The sequence below is a fragment of the Cydia pomonella genome, chromosome 16, assembly GCF_033807575.1.
Source record: "Cydia pomonella isolate Wapato2018A chromosome 16, ilCydPomo1, whole genome shotgun sequence".
In the NCBI taxonomy this organism is placed as follows: Eukaryota; Metazoa; Arthropoda; class Insecta; order Lepidoptera; family Tortricidae; genus Cydia; species Cydia pomonella.
The window spans coordinates 17,764,652-17,788,104 of NC_084718.1; the positions used below are offsets into that span (position 1 = coordinate 17,764,652).

Genomic DNA, 23,453 nt, shown 5'->3' on the forward strand with positions numbered 1-23,453 from the left:
GGAAAAAATTTGGGGCCAGGGGGCCTCCACTCCTTTATTGCCCGAGGCCTCCAGACCTCTAAATCCGGCATTGCTACTGTGCGTTTCTCTAGAAAATTCCTGCCTCTCACAGCTCAACTGTGGATATGACCTTCAAACGTACAAAAAAAAAACCCATCTTAAATACCGGCAATAACCCTTCCAACCTCCTCTATCATACAAAAAACGCCACGTACGGTACGTGCGTGGGTACGTGTCGTTTCAGGGACTAGTAACGTGAAGGCGTGGCGTAGGTACTGTTAGGTTAGGCAAAGCTTGTTGCGGATTTTATCTTGTACATTTTTGAGGAAGCTGCGGTTTATCACTGATGTAGATTGGACGAAGTTTATTGCGGATTCCGTTTAGTACCCACGGACCCACGCTTTTGACGAAGTCTGTGCTGTGAATTTAGATGATGGTTGTGTTTTAGTACTTATGTTCTTTTTAATAAATTATTTTTAGATCGGGCTTAAAAAAACGCTTGTTGCTAAGTATACGTTTATTAATACAAAAATAATAAAGACTTCTCACCAAGTCGAAATGTAACGAATGGCGGATAGTTTACATTCCTTATTACACATCCACATCGTCGGCATTAATAAAAAGACAATCCTATACATAGGTATAGACCTATAGGTATACAGGAATAGACCTGTCGCGTTGAATGATGACAATTCCTTCCCTACGACAGTTCCTTCATGCTCCTTTGGGTTGGGCTTAATTATAAAAAAATATTGAAGAAACCAAAAAAAAAAACTACAAATGTGATGTTATCTATGAAAAGGGACCTTATTGTCGATGGCGCTTCCGCCGTAATAAACGATGCTCCGATACAAATACAACGCCGCGCGACGCAGTGCGGCGTAAGCGCCATCGACAAATAAGGTCCCTTTTCTAGATAATGCCACAAATACTCCATATAAAATGGACTGTCAAAGGGACCATCATTCGTTGCGAGAGTATAATAATAATTGAATAGAATCATTTTAATTTTAATGGTTTAATATCTTGTCTAGGGTATACCATATGTCCAAATCAAATGGGACCTTATGGCGGTCGGCGCTTACCATTATTAGCGGCACGCTAATACTAATGCGGTAGTGTGTTACTATTACTAGTGGTAGTACGCGACAAAAAATATGATTTAAAATTGTTAGCTAGTGTTAGATATTTCAATATTTTATGTTTCTTAAATAAGTATATGTATATCTGCCTGAGATACAGAATGCTATTCTGCATAATTAAAACGTAAGTATAAAAAGAATCAAGCACTACCTTACTTTACTTCCTAAGTCGCACTGGTACAAAATGGTCGCTAGCGGGCCTGAGGCGTTACTTCATAAGTCGCACTTGTACAAAATGGTCGCTCGCGGCCCTGTGGCGTTACTTCATAAGTCGCACTTGTACAAAATGGTCGCTAGCGGGCTTGTGGCGTTACTTACTAAGTCGCACTAATACAAAATGGTCGCTAGCGGGCCTGTGGCGTTACTTTCTAATTCGCACTTGTACAAAATAGTCGCTAGCGGGCCTGTGGCGTTATTTACTAAGTCGTTTACTTCCTAAGTCTCACTTGTACAAAATGGCCGCTAGCGGGCCTGAGTGCGATGTCTACTTTGAATCGCAGTTCTTCAGCCTCGGCTACGAATTCTAACTCTCTTAGAGAATATGCTAGGATTGTCTTCAGGAGGGTCATGGCGTATCTTTTACCTGAAAGGGAGAAAGTTAAAATTAATCTTTGAACCGCCATCATTCCAAGGACCGTCTAACCTAACTCTCCACTTTTGAAATTACACAGTGTTGCAGTGCCACTATAACCAATAATCAAACCGGATGGTCTTATGGAACTTTTAGTACGAGTTGCAGATAATGCGTTACTATTGCTTGTCCTTCTCCTTGTCATAGTCTCACTTTTAATTTTGGCCTACTTAAATAAAAATTAAAGTGCCACATCCAACCAGTTGACATCTTTTTATTTCCCACCGATGTTTGGTAGACAGCAATGAACCCGACTAATTTACGTAGGTTATTTTTGGTATGCTGTCAGCAATGTTAAAGCGTGTTTTTAATTTCGTTGCATTGCGTTACATACGCAATGCAACGAAATTATATTTATTTTTAAGTTGCTTTTAATTATATTTGCTTTTAGGGAAATAATTACATCTTTTTTCGTCCCATCTGTCATTCCGATAGATTTTTATTTCCATTAACGTTTATAGATATACAACTGCCATGTTGGCTAGGTATTTTTACATTACTTACCTATGCAGGATCTTTTCCCGTAGCTAAACGGCAGAAAAGCCGCGGCGGGCGCTGCCCCGTCCAGCCACCGTTCCGGCTTGAACTCCAACGCGTCGGGCCCCCAGTTATGTCGGGAGCGCCCAGCGCCTATTGTGCTCACGAAGCATGATGCGCCTTTTGGGATGGTGCAATGCTCTGGGAAAGAAGAAAAACTGTTAATATTAAAACATTGATTAATCTTACAGGTCACTAATACCTATAGAAAGGATGTTGTTGGTGGGGAAATTCAGGAACTTGGCCCTTCCTAAGACATGACACGTTTTCTTTTTCGTTTTCGAAACTGATAATTATCGATGAACCATGCGTGCCTGAACATTGAGTTATATATCACTGTGATTGTCAAGTTTGTATGTGGTATTATGTTTTGCAACAATAACATTTTTTATTTTGATTTCTTCTTTATTCTAACTGCCAAAAACTTACTAAGCTGGAGATCATGTGTTGCCTCTCTGGCCACCATCGGCAAGGGCGGGTAGAGCCGTAGACTTTCTGAAAGAACTGCCTCGCAGTACGTCATGAGTGCCAAGTCTTTTTTTTCTACTGGCCGTTTACTGTCTCCGAATATTGACCGCAGCCTTGAAACAAAATAAATCAAAGTCATATTCATTTTACTCACGAAGTACATCACGAAGGTCGTACGTTGGCCTCATCAGAATATCACACTATAGAGGGTTTTTAGGGTTCCGTAGCCAAATGGCATAAAACGGAACCCTTATAGTTTCGCCATGTCCGTCTGTCTGTCTGTCTGTCTGTCTGTCTGTCCGAGGCTTTGCTCCGTGGTCGTTAGTGCTAGAAAGCTGAAATTTGGCATGGATATATAAATCAATAAAGCCGACAAAGTCGTATAATAAAATCTAAAAAAATATTTTTTTTTAGGGTACCTCCCCTACACGTAAAGTGGGGGTGAAATTTTTTTTTCGCTTAAACCCTAGAGTGTGGGGTATCGTTGGAAAGGTATTTCAAAACGAATAGGGGTTTTCAAGAAACATTTTTTGATAAAGTGAATATATTCGGAGATAATCGCTCCGAATGAAAAAAAAAAATGTGTCCCCCCCCCCCTCTAACTTTTGAACCATAGGTCCAAAAAATATGAAAAAAATCGTGGAAGTAGAGCTTAAGAAAGAAAGACATTAAATGAAAACTATAGCGGACATTATCAGTTTAGCTGTTTTTGAGTTATCGCAAAAAGTTTTCCCTTCATAGTAAAAATACTTATTTTAATTAGGTACTGATTATGCAAATTTGCCTATTTGTTTAACTCAGGTGAAAGGTACCGTTTCATCCCTTGGTTAACAATTTACTATACTTTAAGCTCCAGTTTAGCTTATTGTGACGGAAGAGTTACTACGGAACCCTACACTGAGCGTGGCCCGACATGCTCTTGGCCGGTTATTTATTTCTAGAATCCGTGGTTGCCATTCGAAAAAAAAAAATCTGTGCTACGCCCACATCTCCTCATTCATATTTCTTCATGACGCTAGCTGCAAATGGCCCGGATAATGGAGGCCTTGGTTACTTTTTTGTATTTCAGTCTATAATTTAATTTATATATCAATCTTTCTACTATATCTGTATGTATTTTTAATAAATAAAGATAAAGATATTTTATTATTCAAGTAGGCATGAAATGAAGGTCTTACTCAGCGTAAAGCTTCTCTTGCACTCGAGGGTACCTGCCGATCATCTGGATGGTATACATGAGGGTGGTGGCCGTAGTCTCCTGTCCTCCAACTATGATCGTGTCCACCTCTGCCCGGATTTGGTCATGGGTCATGGAGGGGTCAGCTTCGCTCAGTTCTAGGATAATGTCTAGAAATGAACGGAATTTAGTTTGTCCGTCTTCTGAAAAAAAAGGAATACTATAATATTGCAGCCGACGAAATTACTGCAGAAAACATCAAAAAAGAAATTTATATTAAATTTGACGTTTGACTGTCAAAATACATATTGCTGCCCGACTGCAACAAACAGACTGCCTTTACAGCAAAGATAGTGCAGAATTACCTTAGCCCAACTTTAAACATATCCTACATTTGAAGGCTGCTTTGCTTTTGGGTATTGTCATTTTATTTGTGAAATTATAAGCAATGAATGTGTAGTTACCAATATTTTGTTCTTTTGAAGTGCCATTCTGTTTCATTGCGATGAATTCACTCCTCTTTTTGGCTATCACCTGCAAGAAGAAATAACACTTGGATATTTTCAATAAAGAAACCAATGATACTGTCAAATCTAGTGGGGCTAATATGGTGGGCTCTTTATCATTTGTCACCATGCCTGTCACGTTCTAACAAGTATGTAAGTGGGAAAGCGACGCATGGCAGGACAGGTGATAAAAATGCGACAATGATACCGCTGCAGTTATGTTGCGCTATGGATGGTTTTATCTACGTGACGGTTATTTTACCGTCACTTTTTAACATCATTCATAACATGGGATTGAAAGCGACAGACACTGTTTTATCACGGTCACGTAGACAAGAACAACTATCATATCCGCACAGATGCGCTCAAGTCAGTTCGATAGACAAAAAATCCCTAATTTTTAATAACAAATTATGATTGTGACGTAGTGGCGCCAGTGTGCTGTGGTTCCGGCAATATTTTCTAACGTGCAATGTTTTATGTCGTGTTGTGTTGTAATCATGGTTTTCTCGAAGAGTCTTCATCTTCGTTTGGGCACATGAGATTGAGACATGACAGGTCAGTAACAAAATTTACGTCTATCTTATAAACTTATTCGTCAAGAACCTGAGCAGGGAACTTGTTCAAGTTATTCGAAAGAATGTTCACAATCGTAACAACTTCATGTCAGACTTGGAAGAAGTGAATATCACGTGAAGATACAATGAGAAACAGTAAAGTACCTAATAGAACTCTATTTCAATGGGTCACTCGTGCTTTCTTAAGTCGAAGATTGCTTGAAAATAAAAACTTTAACGAGAGACACACACTGGCTGGCTAACAGACCAATCTGAGGTCAATCTAAATGTATATTCAACAAATATTGAACAAAAATAGATGTAGCATCGAAAAATCTTTTGATCTTATCATAATGAAGCTGGAAAGCTGGTTCAGTAGGAAAGAAAGAAAACATATAAAGCAATGTTTTCTTTGAATGACCGATCAATGGCTGAGTAGTTTTACCTAATTATCGTATTTAGTGCCGTTCTAATTCTAGGACATTTTTATTAGTAGGTACAAATTTTTTCAGGCGCTTCTAATGAATGCTATGGTACAGTCAGCCATGAAAGTGGTTTACCACTTTTCGACTTTATTTGTCAAGTAATAGAGTCGAAAAGTGGTAAACCACTTTCTTGGCTGACTGTACTTACCGTGTTTGAAACATTGTGCAGTATTTTGACACACTTCACCAGCTCTTTATACATTGGCGTCATCTGGTACACCCAGTCGGGATGCATGAGGAGGTTGACGCCTCTCCGTACCAGCAGTTCCAACGTTCTGCTGAAGGCCTGGTAGTATTCTGGGGTCACTAGCTGGTCTGAGCTTGGGAAGCCAAGCGCTGTTTCTGTAATGAAAAAGTTTGTCTGTAGCGAGAAAATTGTTAGCTGTAGAAAATGTTGTTGTAATGACAAATCATCATTTATTTGTGTACACATATGTATTTCTTCCCGAGTTATGGATATTTTCTATGTATTTAAGTGTTTATCTATATCTATCAATTATATATGTTACCGTAAAAACCTTTAAGTGCAAACGCGATTTCCCTAGTTAAACCTATTTTGGAGTATCGCCTTGTGTCCTTAGCGCCAGAACCCACTTTACATATATTTTATAATGTTAACTCAGAAAAAAGCTTTTTTGTCTAGTCAAAACTAGTTTTCACCAAGGCCTTATGGAAAACTAGTTTTAACTAGTGAAAACGCATGTTCACTAAGAACGGGTTTTTACGGTAACATTGCATATAGTCATCTAGTACCCACAACATAAGCCTTGCAAGCTCACTGTGGGGAAAGGTCGATTTGTATAAGACTGTCACATAATAATAAAATAGTGCTATTTTTAACACTTACTTTAAGGTATTTCTCCTTGATGTCAAACGGCGTGATCCCCACCTCGCCCTTCAACCTGTTCACCATCTTCTGCACCTGCGCGTTGAACACGCCCTGGTAGCCGTCCACTATGAGGCCCACGAATGTGCCGGCTAGCTTCTATATGTACCTTACGGCATAAACACTCCAGCGTAGCAAACATCAGGTATTTCCCTACCTCGCCCTTCAAACTGTCCACCATCTTCTGCGCCTCCGCGTTGAACACGTCCTGGTAGCCGTCCACTATGGGGCCCACGAATGTGCTGGCTAACTTCTATATGTAACTTACGGCATAAACACTCCAGCGTAGCAAACATCAGGTAATTTCCCACCTCGCCCTTCAATCTGTCCACCATCTCCTGCACCTGCGCGTTGAACACGCCCTGGTAGCCGTCCACTATGAGGCCCACGAATGTCCCGGCTAGCTTCTATATGTAACTTACGGCATAACCACTCCAGATATGATATGATATGATATGATTTTTATTGGTAAATATTTACATTTACAAATCATTTTATATACAATTATCTTGTGATCGATTTTATATTGGATGTCTATTACATTATTTATTTACTATACTTATGTATTAATATATATTAATAACTTAGCGTCAGCGTAGCAAACGTCAGGTATTTCCCCACCTCGCCCTTTAATCTGTACACCATCTTCTGCACCTGCGCGTTGAACACGCCCTGGTAGCCGTCCACTATGAGGCCCACGAATGTCCCGGCTAGCTTCTATATGTAACTTACGACATATAGACTCCAGCGTAGCAAACGTCAGGTATTTCTCCATGATGTCAAACGGTGCGTTCCCCACCTCGCCTTTCAATTTGTCCACCAACTTTTGTGCCTGCGCGTTGAACAAGCCCTGGTATCCATCCACTATGGGGCCCACGAATGTGCCGGCTAATTTCTTTATGTTCTTTTTCCATACTGGTCCTAGAGTATACAATTATTATCTATGTATGTATAGAAATTTCTTTGACTAACATGTACAGTCAGCAGAACTAAGTATGTGTACGAATGTGTATGTGCTAAGAGCTTTCCTGACTGTACATATGGTGAGATTAGAAGAGGAAAATAATGTTTGTAATGAATTCAAGTCTGGGGAGTGTTTAATTCTTGATTTTGGAGATTCTCCGGTTGCATCCTAGAAAAATCTGGAGTCCACTTTTAACAACATTTCTAAATAATGATGCACTTTGGTTTTTACGTAAACGACACTCATCTCAGCCGGTGATAAAGGCTCGAAAAAATGCCCGTTATTTTGAAAACATAACCCTGTTCCGTACAACAGAGACTTCCCTAGGTACCAAAGTCAATGATTATATGCCCCAATGATGTCCGTAGACTGTGAGAACATTTTCGACTCATAAATGGGTCCAAAGTTATGGCGTTTTTCAGAATCTTGTAGTAGTAGTATTGAACAAAAATACATATTAAAAGTAACATACAAGTAAGAAGTACAAAGGCGAACTTATCCCTACAATAACCTTGCTGTCAATGATACAATTACAGCCCACCCCATAGTAGGGCCAAACAGAAACACCAACTTTGCGCGGAAACTAGGTCGTGGGATGAGTAACTAGCAAAAATAATGTTTAATGTATAAGTAACTCATCGGTATTAGCCGTTTTTAAGTGACAGTGTTTAGTGAAGAGTTTTTAACAGACATACCACTTGCCGTGACGAGTCCCTCGCCGATCCATATTCGACCGAATTTGTAGAAGAATGGCTTTTCAATGAACGCGTTGGTCACTTGCTTCACAGAGTCCGGGTCGCTTATGACTGTAAAGCGAATGAAAGAAACTATGATGTATTATATTCCTCTTGATATTTTACTTTGCAACTTTTGTGGACGGCTAAACTGGAGGTATTGTAACGGCACCCTTTTTTTATTACAATGGTACATTACGATACAAGTTTGGAAAGTACGAATTCGCAACGAGTGGTGATAAATAAAACCATATGTACTGTAAAACGTTGTACAATACACGTGCGCATCGATCTGCTTCCTCCGAGGGATGACCTTCGGGAACCAACTCAAATAGAACAGCAGGTAAACATCTTAACTGATGCCCTCGTAGACAGCTATCACAAGGCGTGCCCCTTAAACCCACCGGCAAGGACTGCCATAACGGGTCACCAGTGGTGGGGCCCAGAACTGGAGAGACTCCGGCGGAAAACCAGGAGACTCTTCAACAGGGCCATGAACACAATGGCCGAAGTGGACTGGGACAACTACTATGAAGCCAAGGCCAGGTACAAAAAAAGACTGCGGTACTGGAGATCCTTATCGTGGAGGAACTTCTGCAGCAGCATCGAAACATTAGACCAGGCCAACCGGGTAAGGAAAACTCTAGCGCACAAGCCCACATCACAACTGGGCTCACTGCGGAAGCCCGATGGCACATACACATCTTCCCCTGCAGAGACTCAACGCCTTCTCCTGGTAACCCACTTTCCGGGATGCGTAAGCCTCGCTGATGTAAATCAGCAGGACAAGGAATACAGCACAACAGACAACAACTGGCAAATGGCGCATAGAATCGTCACCGCTGAGAAACTCAGGTGGGCCATAGACAGCTTCCATCCCTTCAAGGCGGCTGGTCCGGATGGGATCTTCCCTGCTCTCCTACAGTGGAGTCTAGGACTCATCCAGGAAACTCTAACCGATATCATGGTAGCCTGCCTAGCCTGGGGGTACGTGCCCAGGAGATGGAGGGATGTCAACGTGATTTTCATACCAAAACCAGGTAAGAATGACTACACGGCTGCTAAATCCTTCAGGCCCATCAGTCTCACATCATTCCTGCTGAAAACTCTGGAAAAACTGTGCGACAGGGATCTGAGGGATCGAACGCTAAAGAACATACCGATGCACAACAACCAGCACGCGTACAGCTCAGGTAAATCCACAGAGTCAGCCCTACACATGGTTGTAAGCCGCATTGAGAGAGCCATCCACGACAAAGAACTGTGCCTCGGCACTTTCATTGACATCGAGGGCGCTTTTGACAAGACCCACTTTACCAGTATAGGGAATGCCTTGGAAAGCCATGGCGCGGAACCCGGACTAACAAAGTGGATCATGAACATGTTAAACAAGAGGATTATAAGGTATGCAGGTCAACCGCAGGCCGTAGCAGCGGTGAGAGGATGTCCTCAAGGGGGAGTCCTGTCGCCTCTGCTGTGGAACCTAGTAGCTAACAACCTTATAACCAAACTGAACGAGGAACACTTCTACACAATAGGCTACGCTGACGATCTGGCAATATTGATATCAGGTAAATTTGCCAGTACAGTATGCGACCTCACCCAGTCAGCTCTCCGGATCGTAGAACGCTGGTGCAGAGAATTTGACCTATCAGTTAACCCCACCAAAACAGAAATGGTAATGTTCACCAATAAAAGGGCGCTTGGCAACTTTACCAGACCAACACTTTTCCAAACCGAGCTGCAGCTGACCGATGAAGTTAAGTACTTAGGACTAACTCTCGACAGTAAACTCAATTGGAACAATCACATCAACAAACGTATAGACAAGGCGGGAGTTGTCTTTTGGCAGTGCAGAAGGATGATTGGTAAGAGGTGGGGACTGAACCCGAAAATCACCCTTTGGCTCTATAAGACGATAATCCGCCCCCTACTCTGTTACGGTGCCCTGGTTTGGTGGCCAAGAACAAACATAGGCAACGTACGAGACAAGCTACAAAGACTCCAAAGGCTCGCATGCGCGGCCACCACTGGCTGCACGAGGTCCACTCCAACTGCAGCCATGGAGGTCATGTTAAACCTTCCACCGCTGCACCTACACATACAGCAAGAGGCCAGTCTCTCAGCGGTAAGGTTGCGAACCCTTAATATATGGTCTAACAGCATAGGAGCTCTCCACACAACATGCCTGGAAAAGGTATATGACGAATTTCCAGTGCTTAGGTCGGGAACGGATCGGATTCACAAACAAGCTATCTTTGACAAAAGGTACAAAATACAGTTATATGAGGACGACAACCACGAAGGACTCAATCTCCGGGAGCTGAGAATCTTCACTGATGGGTCCAAAACAGACAGCGGGTCGGGCTCCGGAACCTTCTCAGAAGACCTGAACATGTCAATCACCACACCGCTAGGAGCCCATAACTCGGTATTCCAAGCTGAGTGCATGGGCATCTTAAACGCGGCGGCTGCCATCATTACAAGGAAGGTAGTAGGATCCTCCATCCGCATACTCTCCGACAGTAGAGCAGTCTTAATGGCTCTAAATAGCCATATAATTACATCCAAACTTATACACGAATGCCACGAACGACTAATGGAGGTATGTCATAATAATAATAAGATCACTTTACAATGGATCAAGGGACACAGTGGATCCCGGGGTAACGATGCTGCGGACGAGCTTGCCAGGCAAGGATCGGGTGCGGGGGCGATTGGTCCGGAACCGATTCTTCCGATACCGTTTAGCAAGGTACGCTCAATGCTGCTGGCACGTACAGGGAAACTACACACAGAACACTGGCTGAATCAGACTGGATGCAGACAGGCAAAAGAAGCCATGCCTGGCATCAACGGAAAGCTCACAAGGGCGCTCCTTCAACTAGGGAAGGTCCGACTGAGTATGGTAACCAGTGTCATAACAGGTCATGGACTATTTAACAAACATCTTTTCATAACAGGTGTCACAGACAGTCCCTTATGCCGAGGATGCATGGAGACAGAAGAAACAGCCTCTCACGTGGTGCTGGAATGCAGCGGAGTGGCCCCATACAGGGCAAAACATCTCGGATCCCCGAGAGACCTCCCTGAGGTCCTACTCAACATCAAAGGTTTGATAGGATTCCTCGAGGAGTTGGGCTGGCAAGAGTAGCCAACCCTCCACCCCCCCTTGTCACGCAAAATAGGCGCCAGTCGTCGAGTTGCGGAAAATCGCCCGAACTACAATACAATACAATACACGTGCGCAACTTGTGTCCGAATACCGAATATCCGGTGGAGCCATCAGCCGAATAGCCGAATATTCGGCTAGAAGTTTTACCTTAAATGAAGTAAATTCGAACGTGCGCGTGCGTGCGGTGCGTTGTGTAAGTTGCAACTTGTTTCTCGCTCTAGGCAGTCTTTGATAGAAATTGCGCTTAATCTGCACGCAGTGCGTATTGAATTGCGGACATTGCAGTGCGTTAGCTTTCTTCTAGTTACTACCTATGAATATAAAGGTAGTCTGAAAGATTATACTGATCTTAATAATCGATTACTTGTAGTTTGTTACTTTTTTACCCCTCGTTTACCGTTATCTACGTGTTAACGGACTACGCGGTATCCAGCTGAATACTATGCCAGTGACCAAATGGGCCGGATACCGAATAGTGGCCGAATATTCGTTGCATCTCTAACCGACACTTCGTTTTCAGAAAGCATCACGCGATCACCGATCACCCATCATAGATAATCGAAGTGTCGGAAGCCTCGGCCCGGATCCGGACCTTTCTAGCGTAAGTCATCATTTAAGCGACACTCTTCCTATAGTTCATTTTATTATTTCTGTGTATATTTCCAATAACAATATACATAGTGGATATATACAGATGATTACTATAACTAGCTTATATCTAAAATAGGCCCTTGGGGCATTGTACCAAGGATGCTGGCGGCATTTCCTCGTTGTATCGCAATACTGATACGTTGTCCGAGGAAGCCGCCAGCTCTTCGGTCACCAGTTACGTCAACCAGACGTTTCGCGATTTCTCCAAAAAACTTGTGCGCGCTGGGACCCCATGGACCTAGAGTTTCAACGCCAAATGGTGCAAAATGGTACTCTCTACCGAGGCTCTTATATTTATTGGACCCGGGTACGTCCTTAAACTACGTCCAAAAGAGAGGTATGGGCATTGTGAATGTCATCTCGCTTTGTGTGGTAGGGAACAGCCAGTGGATGTCATTCCAGATCTAGAGCAGAGCCCAACTGGGGAAGTACCTCCACCTTACAGAAAACAGCAGCCAAATAACACTAGACCCTACTCATAGTGTTGTGTTGCCAGAGCTAAACTAGGGGGGGCGGGTTTAGGGTCGGCAACGCGCATGTAACTCCTCTGGGGTTGCAGGCGTACATGGGCTACGGAGACTGCTTACCATCAGGCGGGCCGTATGCTTGTTTGCCACCGACGTAGTATAAAAAAAATTATTACGTTTCAAAATTTCGGCGCATTCCGCCGCTGCGCCCACTTTTACATTAGTATAATATATATATATTTCAATATAGTAATTAAGACTGTGGACTTACCTACAGTCGGTATTGGCCCGAACCAGAATAGGAAAGGTTTTTGTTTCTTGTCACTCTTCTCTGATAAATCCAATATCATGCGGTAGATGGCTGCAAATAAAAACAATACTTCTGATAATTTTGTACAGCTGTCTATAGTCACTCTTCATTGAGAGAGTCTATATTTAGAATTTTAATTGTGCGTGCGCGAAGTGCGAGCTAAGCGGCTTTATTTCCGTCTGGCTGTTTTTTCATGTCACATTTAACAGATTTTTGTAAAATGTTATGAGCAGATTTGATTTCTATATGTTTTGGAAAATTTTGTGTACCTAATACTAAAGGGAAATTTTAATGAATGATACAAATTATATTATTTACATTCAGTGGATGTGGCAAGCCTGAGTGCGTTCCCCGCTATCGGCAGCGTCGGGTAGCAGGGCAGGCCGGCTAAGCAAGCGCGGGCGCGGCGCGTGCGCAGCCACGTCAGTGCCCACGCGCAGAGGAACGCTGCGCTCAAGCATGCCAGTGTGTAGTACATTGTTTTTCTAGAAAGTGAGTTAATTAAAATAGATACAATTAGGATGTAATTTTTGATAAAAAAAACTTATTTTGTTATTGTAGAGATGAACACGGGGTTAAAGTTTCATTGCTTGTATTAGCTGAGGAGCCGGCGATGCTAAATGTATAGTTACTAGTTACTCGAGCGTCGTAAGATCTATTGGAATCGAAAGATTAGATGATAGGAAATAAAAAGGTTATCATAAGTTTATTTTTCCAGCGAGCAGAAAGCGTCATTTTGCTGCGTCAAAGCTTTTTCTATAACTTAATCTGCCAATTATTTGTACGCATTTCCTTAACCTGACTATCACATGTTCGAGGCCCGATTTTCACATTGTAACCGTCAGATTAAGAAAATAAGTACAAATAATGGTCAGATTTAGTAATAGCATTCATTTAAACTAAAATGACCCAATCCACAATTTGCTTAACGATTTCTTGCACCCCCACTAACCAACGGATTAACATAAACTGCTAAAAGTGGCTAAGATAAACTCCACGGGGTAGCGAGATATCACTCATGTCTTAATATGACGCGCTAGAGTACCTACAAAAATCCCCTCGTGGATTCCCCAACCATATAAGATGTGCAAAATCTACAGGCTTCTACTCACATCCAACAAGTCGCATGCGATTTTAGGATAGATTGCTGGCAATGCTGGCTATGTAGGTTCAACAAAATTCTATTGGTTGATCAAAAGCCGCAATGTATCAAAAATCGCATCGCGCCTTAGGCCGAGAGAACAGAGTTTTTGAAAAGTCGTAGCGGTTTTTTTAGATAACAATACGATTACTAAAAATTTAATTAGTAATCTTCAGGCCTTTCTCTAGGGATTCTGTGATTCGAATTCTGAGTTTTTGACTTTCGCCCGATAGAAAAAAATCACGAACATATGTGTAAAATGCACTTTCAAAAATTATAGTTATGAAAATTATTCCTAGAATTATGAGCAACATTACGCTTGAACTCAGCGATTTTACACATTGACACGATTTTCGGACGGCCGGCAGATGTGGCAAAATGTGCAAGATGTGGCAAATGGAATGCTGCGGGAATTCGGCAAACGAAGGGTTATGATTAGCAAAAAAATTATCAATACTATCCGGTTATATTTACAAGCGCGCATCGGAATAATTGATCCTAATGTCAGCTTTTTGCATTTTTATAGAATATAAATCATTCAAGTAGAATTGAAATAAGTTAAACAATGGCATGTATTGTAATCCCTTTTCTACAAGATATGCGTTATGAGCATGAGGTAGTCGCGTGTTCTAAAGGTTAGATTCCATTTTCGACTGCAAGCGGCATAGCCGGCAATTTGGCAGGGATATATAAATCATGCATAGCAACAAATGTTAAAATAAAAACTAAATTGTTGTATGGTACCTTCTATACAAAATACTCCTCTGGAGTTGCAGGCGTACATAGGCTACGTAGACTGCTTACCATCAGGCGGTCCGTATGCTTGTTTGCCACCGCCGTAGTATTAAAAAAAATGTTTTTTTTATGAAAAAGAATTCTAGCTTTATCCCAATGGTGTGGGGTATCTTTGGATAGGTATTTTAAAATGAATACCTAAGGGTTTCCATCAACAATTTTTTGATAAAAGTAAATATTTTCAGAAATAATCGCTCCGAAAGAAAAAAATACACATACCTAACTCTCAAACTTTTGAACCATGGGTCCAAAAAATATGAAAAAAATCGTGAAACAACATAAATAATTTCAATTAAAACTATAGCGAAAATGATCGGTCTAGCCGTTTTTAAGTTATTGCAAAAAATCTTCTCTTCTTAGTAAAATGACGTACAAAGCGCTGCGAAGGTACTTCCCTTAATGCCTTATGCTTGTTATGTACATGATACTTAATAATAGCCCCCGTTTGGCCTGTTCTGACAGAATTGTAACTACGGAACCCTACACTGGGCATGGCCCGACATGCTCTTGGCAGATTTTTGAATTATAGCAAATAGTCTTCATATGTAGTAAAATAGACGTAGAAAGTGCTGCGAAGGTACTCCTTTATGCTTGTAATGTACATGTTTCCAACCTTCACAGTATGCAGGGGGGTCATCTCTCTGCAGCTGACTGCACATGATACTTACTAATAGCCCCTGTTTAGCCTATTTTGACAGAATGTTAACTACGGAACCCTACACTGAGCATGCCTCGACATGCTGTGGACCGATTATTTTGGACTATTATTAGTTAGTTTAGTTTTATGATTCGTTTCCACCCCTTTTCTTCAATAAGCATAATATTGCATTCGCATTGCCTAGGTAATATTTTCAGTAAGTATAAATCAGTACTCACAGACGTTAGTCCTCGTCGCAGTATGAGCTAGAATTAAGGCTCGAGGCACATAATCATTGTTTTAAGTGGCTAATTGAGGTAAGTGCTTAATGATCGACTATCAGGAACTCAACTGAGGAAGGATTAGATGCAGATCTAATGTTCGATAATGGCCGATTTAACCTTTGAATGCCAAGAACACCTAAAGTCCTCGTTACTAGTCGTGCCCACAGCGCCAAGGACAACTATAGGTTATGGCGGACGCTGTCAAAGTAACCTTCACACTTTCCAGTAAGGTTTGCATTAGCTCGCTTGCGCCCGGGACTTTGGCGTTTGAGTGATGTTTGTGTTTATGACGTAAGTTGTTTTAGTACCTAAGTACAGATATCAGAGCCCCTAGTGTAAGTTAAAAGTTCGATAACGAAACGTGACATACACGTTTGCGTTAAGTTTCATTTTGTATGGGATTCAGAAACAGCGCGCCATGCGGGACGTTTTGAAAACTCAAAATTACTAAAATATTTTCTTAAATTATTTTCTTAGGTGTACTGTGCCCCTAGTGTAAATTAATTAGATCGCGAGACGTGACGTACGCGTTTGCGTTAAGTCTCATTTTGTATGGGATTTTGAGTTTCCACAGCGTCCCGCTTGGCGCGCTGTTTTCTAGGGGACCTAGGGGTTCAGTTTTTTTTTATCTGATAAAGATATGCATTAGCTATAATTTTACTTATTTCAATTAACATAATTTATGATTATGAACCTCCAGGTCTCTTTGTTGTAAATATTTTTCTCTTGTTGCGATACATATTTTGTACTGCATTTTTTAAAAGTTTATATGACTGTTTATTTTCTGAATAGAAAAAAACAAAAAATAAAAGGTTCAGATCCTCACCACGCTCGGGTGTGTGAGCAAGATAGCGCAATTCTAAAAAGTGTGGAATGAAATGTCGCCCGCATACATACGAGTATTAACGTCTAAAATCACCTTCAAATCTAGTGAGAATAATTGTTATGTTTACTTCCAACCGTACTAACATTTTAATTACAACAAGGCGCAGACTCGTTAATATTATAAGTATGACGATAATAATAATTATACAGGATCCGATGCAACAACGCGTAAGAAAAGATATTCAACCATACGTGAACTTTATACCCTTACAATAAGGTTTAGAAACTGACAGTCAGAAATGTGCACGCCGGTATATCGTCGCTATACTTACTCAACCTCGTATCTCGTATATTAGACACGTATATCAGATACGAGTTTGAGTAAGTATAGCGACGATATTAACCGTGGCAGCTTATTCTGATGTCCACCATTTAAACAAAACGATTAAAAGACAAGGTTCCAACTACATCAGAGCTCCTAGTCATATGCGACCTTGTGTCACCGAGGCAAGGATAGAGATATCATTACTTCTAATTGCGAGTTTTTCCCAGTCATATGAGATAAGAAGCGTATTTTCAGAATTATATCTTAAATGTTTTGTACAGTTTTAATATAATGTGTTTTTCTCGGGGAATGTTTTCCTGTTGTGGAAATATCTTGAATTGGAGTTTCCTTGGGTTTTCGTTTATCATAAATTGTTACACAACTCATATAACAAATACCATCTGGTAAAGGCCCTCTTGATTGTTCAAAAACTGATGAGAAAATTGCATTTTATCCACATGTGGAGCAAAGTAATCTGATGCAAATTTTGAGTTGTTTCCTTATCTGGGCTGGTAGGTAATATTTAATGAAGTTCATTTGGATTTGATTTTGTTCTTACAGTTGATATTTTCTTCGGGTTGGTATGGTGAAAAAATTTGGGTTTCACTCGCGGGCAACGTTGTTTAACCCTCGTGCATTGAAATCCTCGCAACGCTCAAGATTCCACTTTTTGAATTCAATTTTGGAATCTTTCGCTTGCGCGGGTATTCATATTCGCACAACAACTTTGCCCTCTTGTAAAATAAATAACTATTAAACAGTTTTATGTACATTTATCATGGATGGCTATGTTTGAACCCCTTTGTTTGAGTGTATTTTTATTATTAGCTAGGAACAAAAAACAAATACCATACAGTTACATATACATATAGTATACATACAGTTGTGTACATGTGTACATTGACATTTAACGCCATCTACCGTTCTCGTTCGTTTCTTATACTTAGTAGGTTCTGCCATCTTGTGGGCTACATTGGAAGCATAAATTTCAAACGCGCCAAAAATCAGATGTCTCCTGTGCTGCCCCCTACAGTTTATGCACGCTCCCTATGGGATATGTAATTATGTAAACAGATACCGTAGCCCACGAACGCTTGCGTTTTCCCACATCATGGAAGGCTAACGCCCTGATTCCCCGGCGTCACGCTCATTGACAACAAAATTGCTAGTTGTTATTATGCCGACGCGAGAAATGACAGGTTTGACGGTTCCGTAGCTTAAGGACTGTCATTCCGATTGTCATTGCCATGAATTAGGTAGCTATAATTTAGAGAATGCATTGCCACGCGAGCGGAAAGAGATAAAATACGGGTCACGTTCTGGAAATCGGCGTAAGGTATATACAGATGGGTCAAACACAAAACTGTATTCACGATCACGTCTTTCATGTAGACATACCCAAAAGTTAAGGGCTAGAAAGGTTAAATTTCTCATTTAACCCTTAATTCTTACCCACAATAAAGGATACTCCTGTTATTCGGTTAAGTATGAAAATTTTGGCAGGGAGTTTATTCCACAGTCGGAGCGTCCGCGGGAGGAAACTCCTCTTAAACCGCACAGTGCGCAACCGGTTCTAGGGTGTGAGGATGAACCCCCTGCCGATAGCAAGCGGTGCGGTGATGGAAAGTGGCCGTTGGCATCATTTCAAACAATTCTTCAGCGCACAGCCCATTGTATAAGCGGTAGAATACACGCAAGGAGGCAAAGTCTCTCCTTAGACTTAAAGATTCGATATCGCCTGTGTGTTTCGTAAAGGTGACATTCAGATGACAACTGGGAAATTGTCAGTGACAGCACGGGTGTCACATTCAAATGTCACCTTTACTGTTGTCGCGTTGTCGCGGGTGATGTCATAGTAACAATGTCTTTTCCTCAATACCTACAATGAAATGTTGACATGACTTACTTTAAATTAGGTCCGGAAATACTACGTAATGCAATGAGTGAAAATAATATGTAAAGAAATTTTATACAGCCTTACACACCTAGGCCTGTAAAGCAGCCTTCTTTTGTTTTTAAACGTTAAATTGTGACGTCTTGGCATTCAACTATCAAATAGTGGTAGATTCGTAATTTGTTTTTAGCTGTGTTAACCTACAAATGGACTACAATGTTTTTTTCTTTTCATTGCAATTGTGAGAAAAGGACTACACAAATCTCGGCTAGAAACAGGGTTGCCGGCCGTGTATATCTACTTGGCCTGCAACCCTTGGGTTCCCGGCCTCTATATAGTAATGTATTATACCTCGACAAACTACCTTGACAGAAATGAGTGCCTTACATATACTATTTCATAACTTTATTTATTTGGTGCTCGTCAAAATATGTACAATATAATAGAATAGAATAGAAATGTATTAATCAGACTACATCAATACATATAACTAATGCAGATAACTAATTAAAAGAAGAATTAAACAAAACAGAAATAGAGATGCGAAACCTAAATGGTCTTCACTGATCAGCAATGTAACAAAGCAAAGTATCTGTCAGCGTTCAATCGTAAGATCAGGCAGATCGTAATGTTCCTGTGTTATGTTTTGACGGTAGTCACATTAAAACAATGGATACTCATAGGTAGGATAAGTTCGTTAGGTTGCTTCAGATGCGTGAAGGGCAAACCGTCCAGAAATAGGAGCCCTATCGACTCAGAGATCGAGACAAAGATTTTCACGCTTCAAGATATGCCTGATCTTACAATCTGCTGCCGACATATCAATTGATATCAACATATTTCTTAACCCCTTGAAGGCCAAGAGCCACTGAAGTTGTCGTGTGCTGTCGTGCCTGTCACGCCAACGATCACTAAAGGGGTCATGGCAGACGCTGTCAAAGCAATTTTACTGTTGACAGATAAGCTTTAAATTTATTTCTCACTAGTTGAGATGTGGGCGTGTATGACACATTTTGATGCGAGTGAGAAAGCGTCCAAAAGGTTAAAGGTTAAATATTGCGGGTTTATGAATCTTCATTTTGGAAGTAAATAAAAACGCGGTTAGAACCTATTATGAGAATAAAGCTCACGGTTGAAGCTTAAAGCTCGTCATAACAAGGGAACGTGATTTGTGAGGCTTCGTGCGGATTGAAATACGACGAACCATGGACAAATAAAGCAAGAAGACCGACAACGGCTAATTCAATTCAGATTACAATTAATGAATATTATAGTTAACCGGGATAAAAACAACCACGGGATAATTGTGTCTATTTGAGTTATTTTTTAAGCAACGTGTGTTAACAGAGCTCCCGTCACCTAGTGATAAAAGCCTGACCTACTTGGAGAATAAAACGTGACATAGAGGGCATTTCGACCAATCGTATTAGAGTAATAACCGTCCTCCGAAATTGATGGTATTATCCCCTAGTTGCATTTAAGCGCACGCAATTAAAACAAGAAAAAATAATATTAATATAATATTTTAGGATCATTCTTACACAAATTGACTATGACCTACGGTTAGCCAAGAAGTCTTGTGTTGTGGGTACTCAGACAATTTATTAAGTGATGAAGCAGGCATCACACAAATAAATGTCCTTACCGGGATTCGAACCCAGGACAGGACCGTCGCCCTCATAGGCAGGGTCACTAGGCCAGACCGGTCGTCAGAAATAAAGTAGCATTAAAAATTCACTATTTAAATTAAAACGTCAATTACAAAATAAAACAAACTAAATAGTAATAACACATAGAATTCTGTCAAATATAAATTATCACAAGCTATTCCAATGTCTCGCTAAGGGGAGTCCAGACAGTTGGCGATCACGCCCAGAAGTTATTGTTACTCCAGCGTACACCCGCTTCCGAATATAATGGTATGGAAAACATCCGATAAAAAAACCCCATTTGTCTTAGCGCCTAAGTTCCAGAACATTCCCCTTGCCATTTCTAAGAGTATCGGGATACTCGGTGTCGACATTACGAACGAAGTCCAGTTTCGGGGCCATTTGGAACTCAAAGCCAAACTGGCCTCTAAGAAGCTCGGGGTGCTCAATAGAGCCGAACAGTACTTCACACCAGGTCACCGGCTTTCGTTATACAAAGCGCAGGTTCGACCACATATGGAGTACTGTTCTCACCTCTGGTCTGGAGCACCGAAATACCAACTTCTTCCACTTGACTCCATCCAAAGTCAGGCAGTTCGTATTGTTGGTGACCCCGATCTCACAGTCGGTTTGGAACCTCTCAGTCTTCTGAGAGACGTTGGCTCTCTATGCCTGTTCTACCGTCTGTACAATGGGGAATGTTCTGAAGAACTTTTTGAATTGGTGCCACCGTCACGTTTTTATCACCGCACCTCCCGCCAAAGAAACAAAGTTCATCCTCACTTTCTCGACACGTGGCAAACCAAGAACAAGCGGGCATCTCGCTCGTTTTTTCCCAGAACGTGCAAGTTGTGGAATGAGCTACCTTCTGAGGTGTTTCCCTTGCGCTATGACATGGGATTCTTCAAGAAGCAGGTTTTTAGGGTTCTCAAAGGTTGGCAACGCAAACATGCCTCATGCGCTGCAGTACCTGGGCAGTCCCAAATGCATCCTGACCTGCTAGCATGAGTTGCGTTCTCGCGCGTGATTTTAAATAGGTCCATGGACTCGCGCGCGTAGCGTGTTATTATACTGCTCTAAAATCAGTCCTCTAATATTCACCTTATTGCTAGATGCCATTATTAATGCAGCAGGTCCATTTAGTTCAGTGCTTAGGCTTCTCTGCTGCTTTCGGGCTCGGGTTCGCCTTCCATTGAACGGGAATTGATTTATTTTGAAGCAGGTCTCAGTTCTTTGATTTGAACCTTCACTATTTTCACACATTTAGCACTTTATTATCTTCTCTCTCTCTCTCTCTCTCTCTCTCTCTCTCTCTCTCTCTCTCTCTCTCTCCTATCTCTTTCTCTAAGACCACGTGGCCAACGATGCGTCGGAGGTGATTTTATAACAAATAGGTATACTCGATGAATTTCTGTTAAAGTAAAATAGTTCTGTTAAAGGTCTCAGTTGTATCCATTTCGTTTGGTGCTTAAACTTTATGGCGAAATAACTCAATGTTCGTTTAATTGATAGCGCTGAATATTGGAGAAATACGACTTTGTACACAGACAACATGTCTTAATTGTCTATGGCTTCCAGTCTTTTCGTCTTAATGTCTTCTTCTTTTAATAGTCTATGGCTGAACGTAAAAATTTAATTTGATTCCAGCACAGCTTCGTTTGAAACGGTTCCTTTTATAGTTTCACAATAACAACTTTATTAAAAATGTAGTTGACAAGCGAATTCTGTACCTTACGTCCGATATTACAGTACGACAAGAAATATTAGGTAGAAAATTTATAGCGCTTGACAACATGACAGTTTTTCAAGTGGGCTATTTTATGTCATGCATCGAAAGAAATTGAAATTCTAAGGTATATATATATACATATTTATTTCACCTAAAAACCAACTTTTCATTTTAAAATATCTCATCTAAATGTAGCGATTCCAAAGGGTCATAGCATATAGGTAGTACTTTGTATCAAGTAATAAAACGCCTATTACCTTATCTTATATGTCGCACCTACTCTGCACGCCTATCAATTTGTTCTAAGACAATTCGCACCTACTTTTCTCCAGTCAGTCCCTATTACCATACTCATCTAACATTCGCGATACCAGCGCCTTTTCAAGGCAAAAGTCAGCATTAAGGTGCCGTTCGGATTTAGACTTCACCAGAATTACTGCCGCAGTATTGCTGCCGCGAATATTAAAAAATTGGGTAGCAAGTTAGTCAATTTTGTCAAGTGCGGCACTGCAATACAGCTGCAATAGGACTTGCAGTACCGGCCCCGGTGCTAAGAATTTCATTTCCCAATTATGGGCATGGCCGGAACCGGGATTCCTGATTCTTCCCGGATCTCAACACATCTTATGATTATTTTTAAGAAATTGTTTGTGTTACCGTACAATATTTATCTTACATAAGTATTAATAAATGACTTATTATTATGTTAAAATTTATTTGTAATATAAAGCATGGTTCACTTTACAATTATATCCGTTTCGCGAAATGTTCCGTTTGTCGGCGAATGTGACACTCACTTCCAGTTATTGAACCAAATTAAGTATTTTATCTTATGACCTAATAAAACTAAAACACTAAGTTAATACTTATGTATCTAAATTTTAGTAGGTAACTTACAACTGACCCCAGGTGGGTATCAAAAAAGCCCTTTTTTGCGTTCCGACATATTTTACGAAATTAACTGGCACACGGCCCTCTGCATTTTGAGACCTTGCTTGTGCTCGCCGCAATTTATACACATCTTCCGCTAGGCCCTTTTCATAATCACTATACATAACGCATAGGTATTGAACACATTTTAAAATATTCGAATCGCTTTTTGTATCGCCTCGTTTTAAAGGTGTATGAGCCACACATCCGTAGTCGATCCACTCAGCTCAGCACTATGACAGCACGGCGTAAGTTAATAACTCAACCTTTTCATATAATAATAAACGTCCTAGAAGAAGAATAGTAAAATATAATATGAATAATATCCTACTTGAGATTTAAAAGTCGGAGTAAAATCCTGTTCAGTGTTGGAATATATCGAACTAAATATGCACAGCAATCATACATTGGACGCGCATGCAGGTTGTATAATGAAAAGTGTATGAACGCGGATATATTTGGCAGTTCGTTAGGGTTATTTAAGAAAAAGGTCTATTCTTTATTAAATGAGTGTGAAAATTAGGTTTAGCTATCACATTATTTGTTATCTTTTA

The 23,453-nt window shown here is 40.8% G+C and overlaps 1 protein-coding gene across 2 annotated transcripts; it reads right to left on the reverse strand.

The window, feature by feature from the left end:
* Positions 1-499: 499 nt before the first annotated feature.
* Positions 500-15,649, reverse strand: LOC133526391 (cytochrome P450 4C1-like). Of its 2 annotated transcripts, none has more exons than XM_061863003.1 (11): positions 15,503-15,649; positions 13,009-13,175; positions 12,652-12,741; positions 8,049-8,159; positions 7,122-7,310; positions 5,652-5,845; positions 4,420-4,489; positions 3,957-4,155; positions 2,740-2,891; positions 2,278-2,451; positions 500-1,725 (listed from the first exon to the last, which is right to left on the reverse strand). In XM_061863003.1, the coding sequence occupies exons 2-11, from the start codon at positions 13,166-13,168 to the stop codon at positions 1,571-1,573; spliced, it is 1,494 nt and encodes a 497-aa protein (XP_061718987.1). In that variant the 5' UTR covers positions 13,169-13,175; positions 15,503-15,649; the 3' UTR covers positions 500-1,570. The 2 variants fall into 2 exon arrangements, with proteins under 2 accessions (XP_061718987.1, XP_061718986.1); XM_061863002.1 differs by having other exon boundaries at positions 3,957-4,158.
* Positions 15,650-23,453: the final 7,804 nt, after the last annotated feature.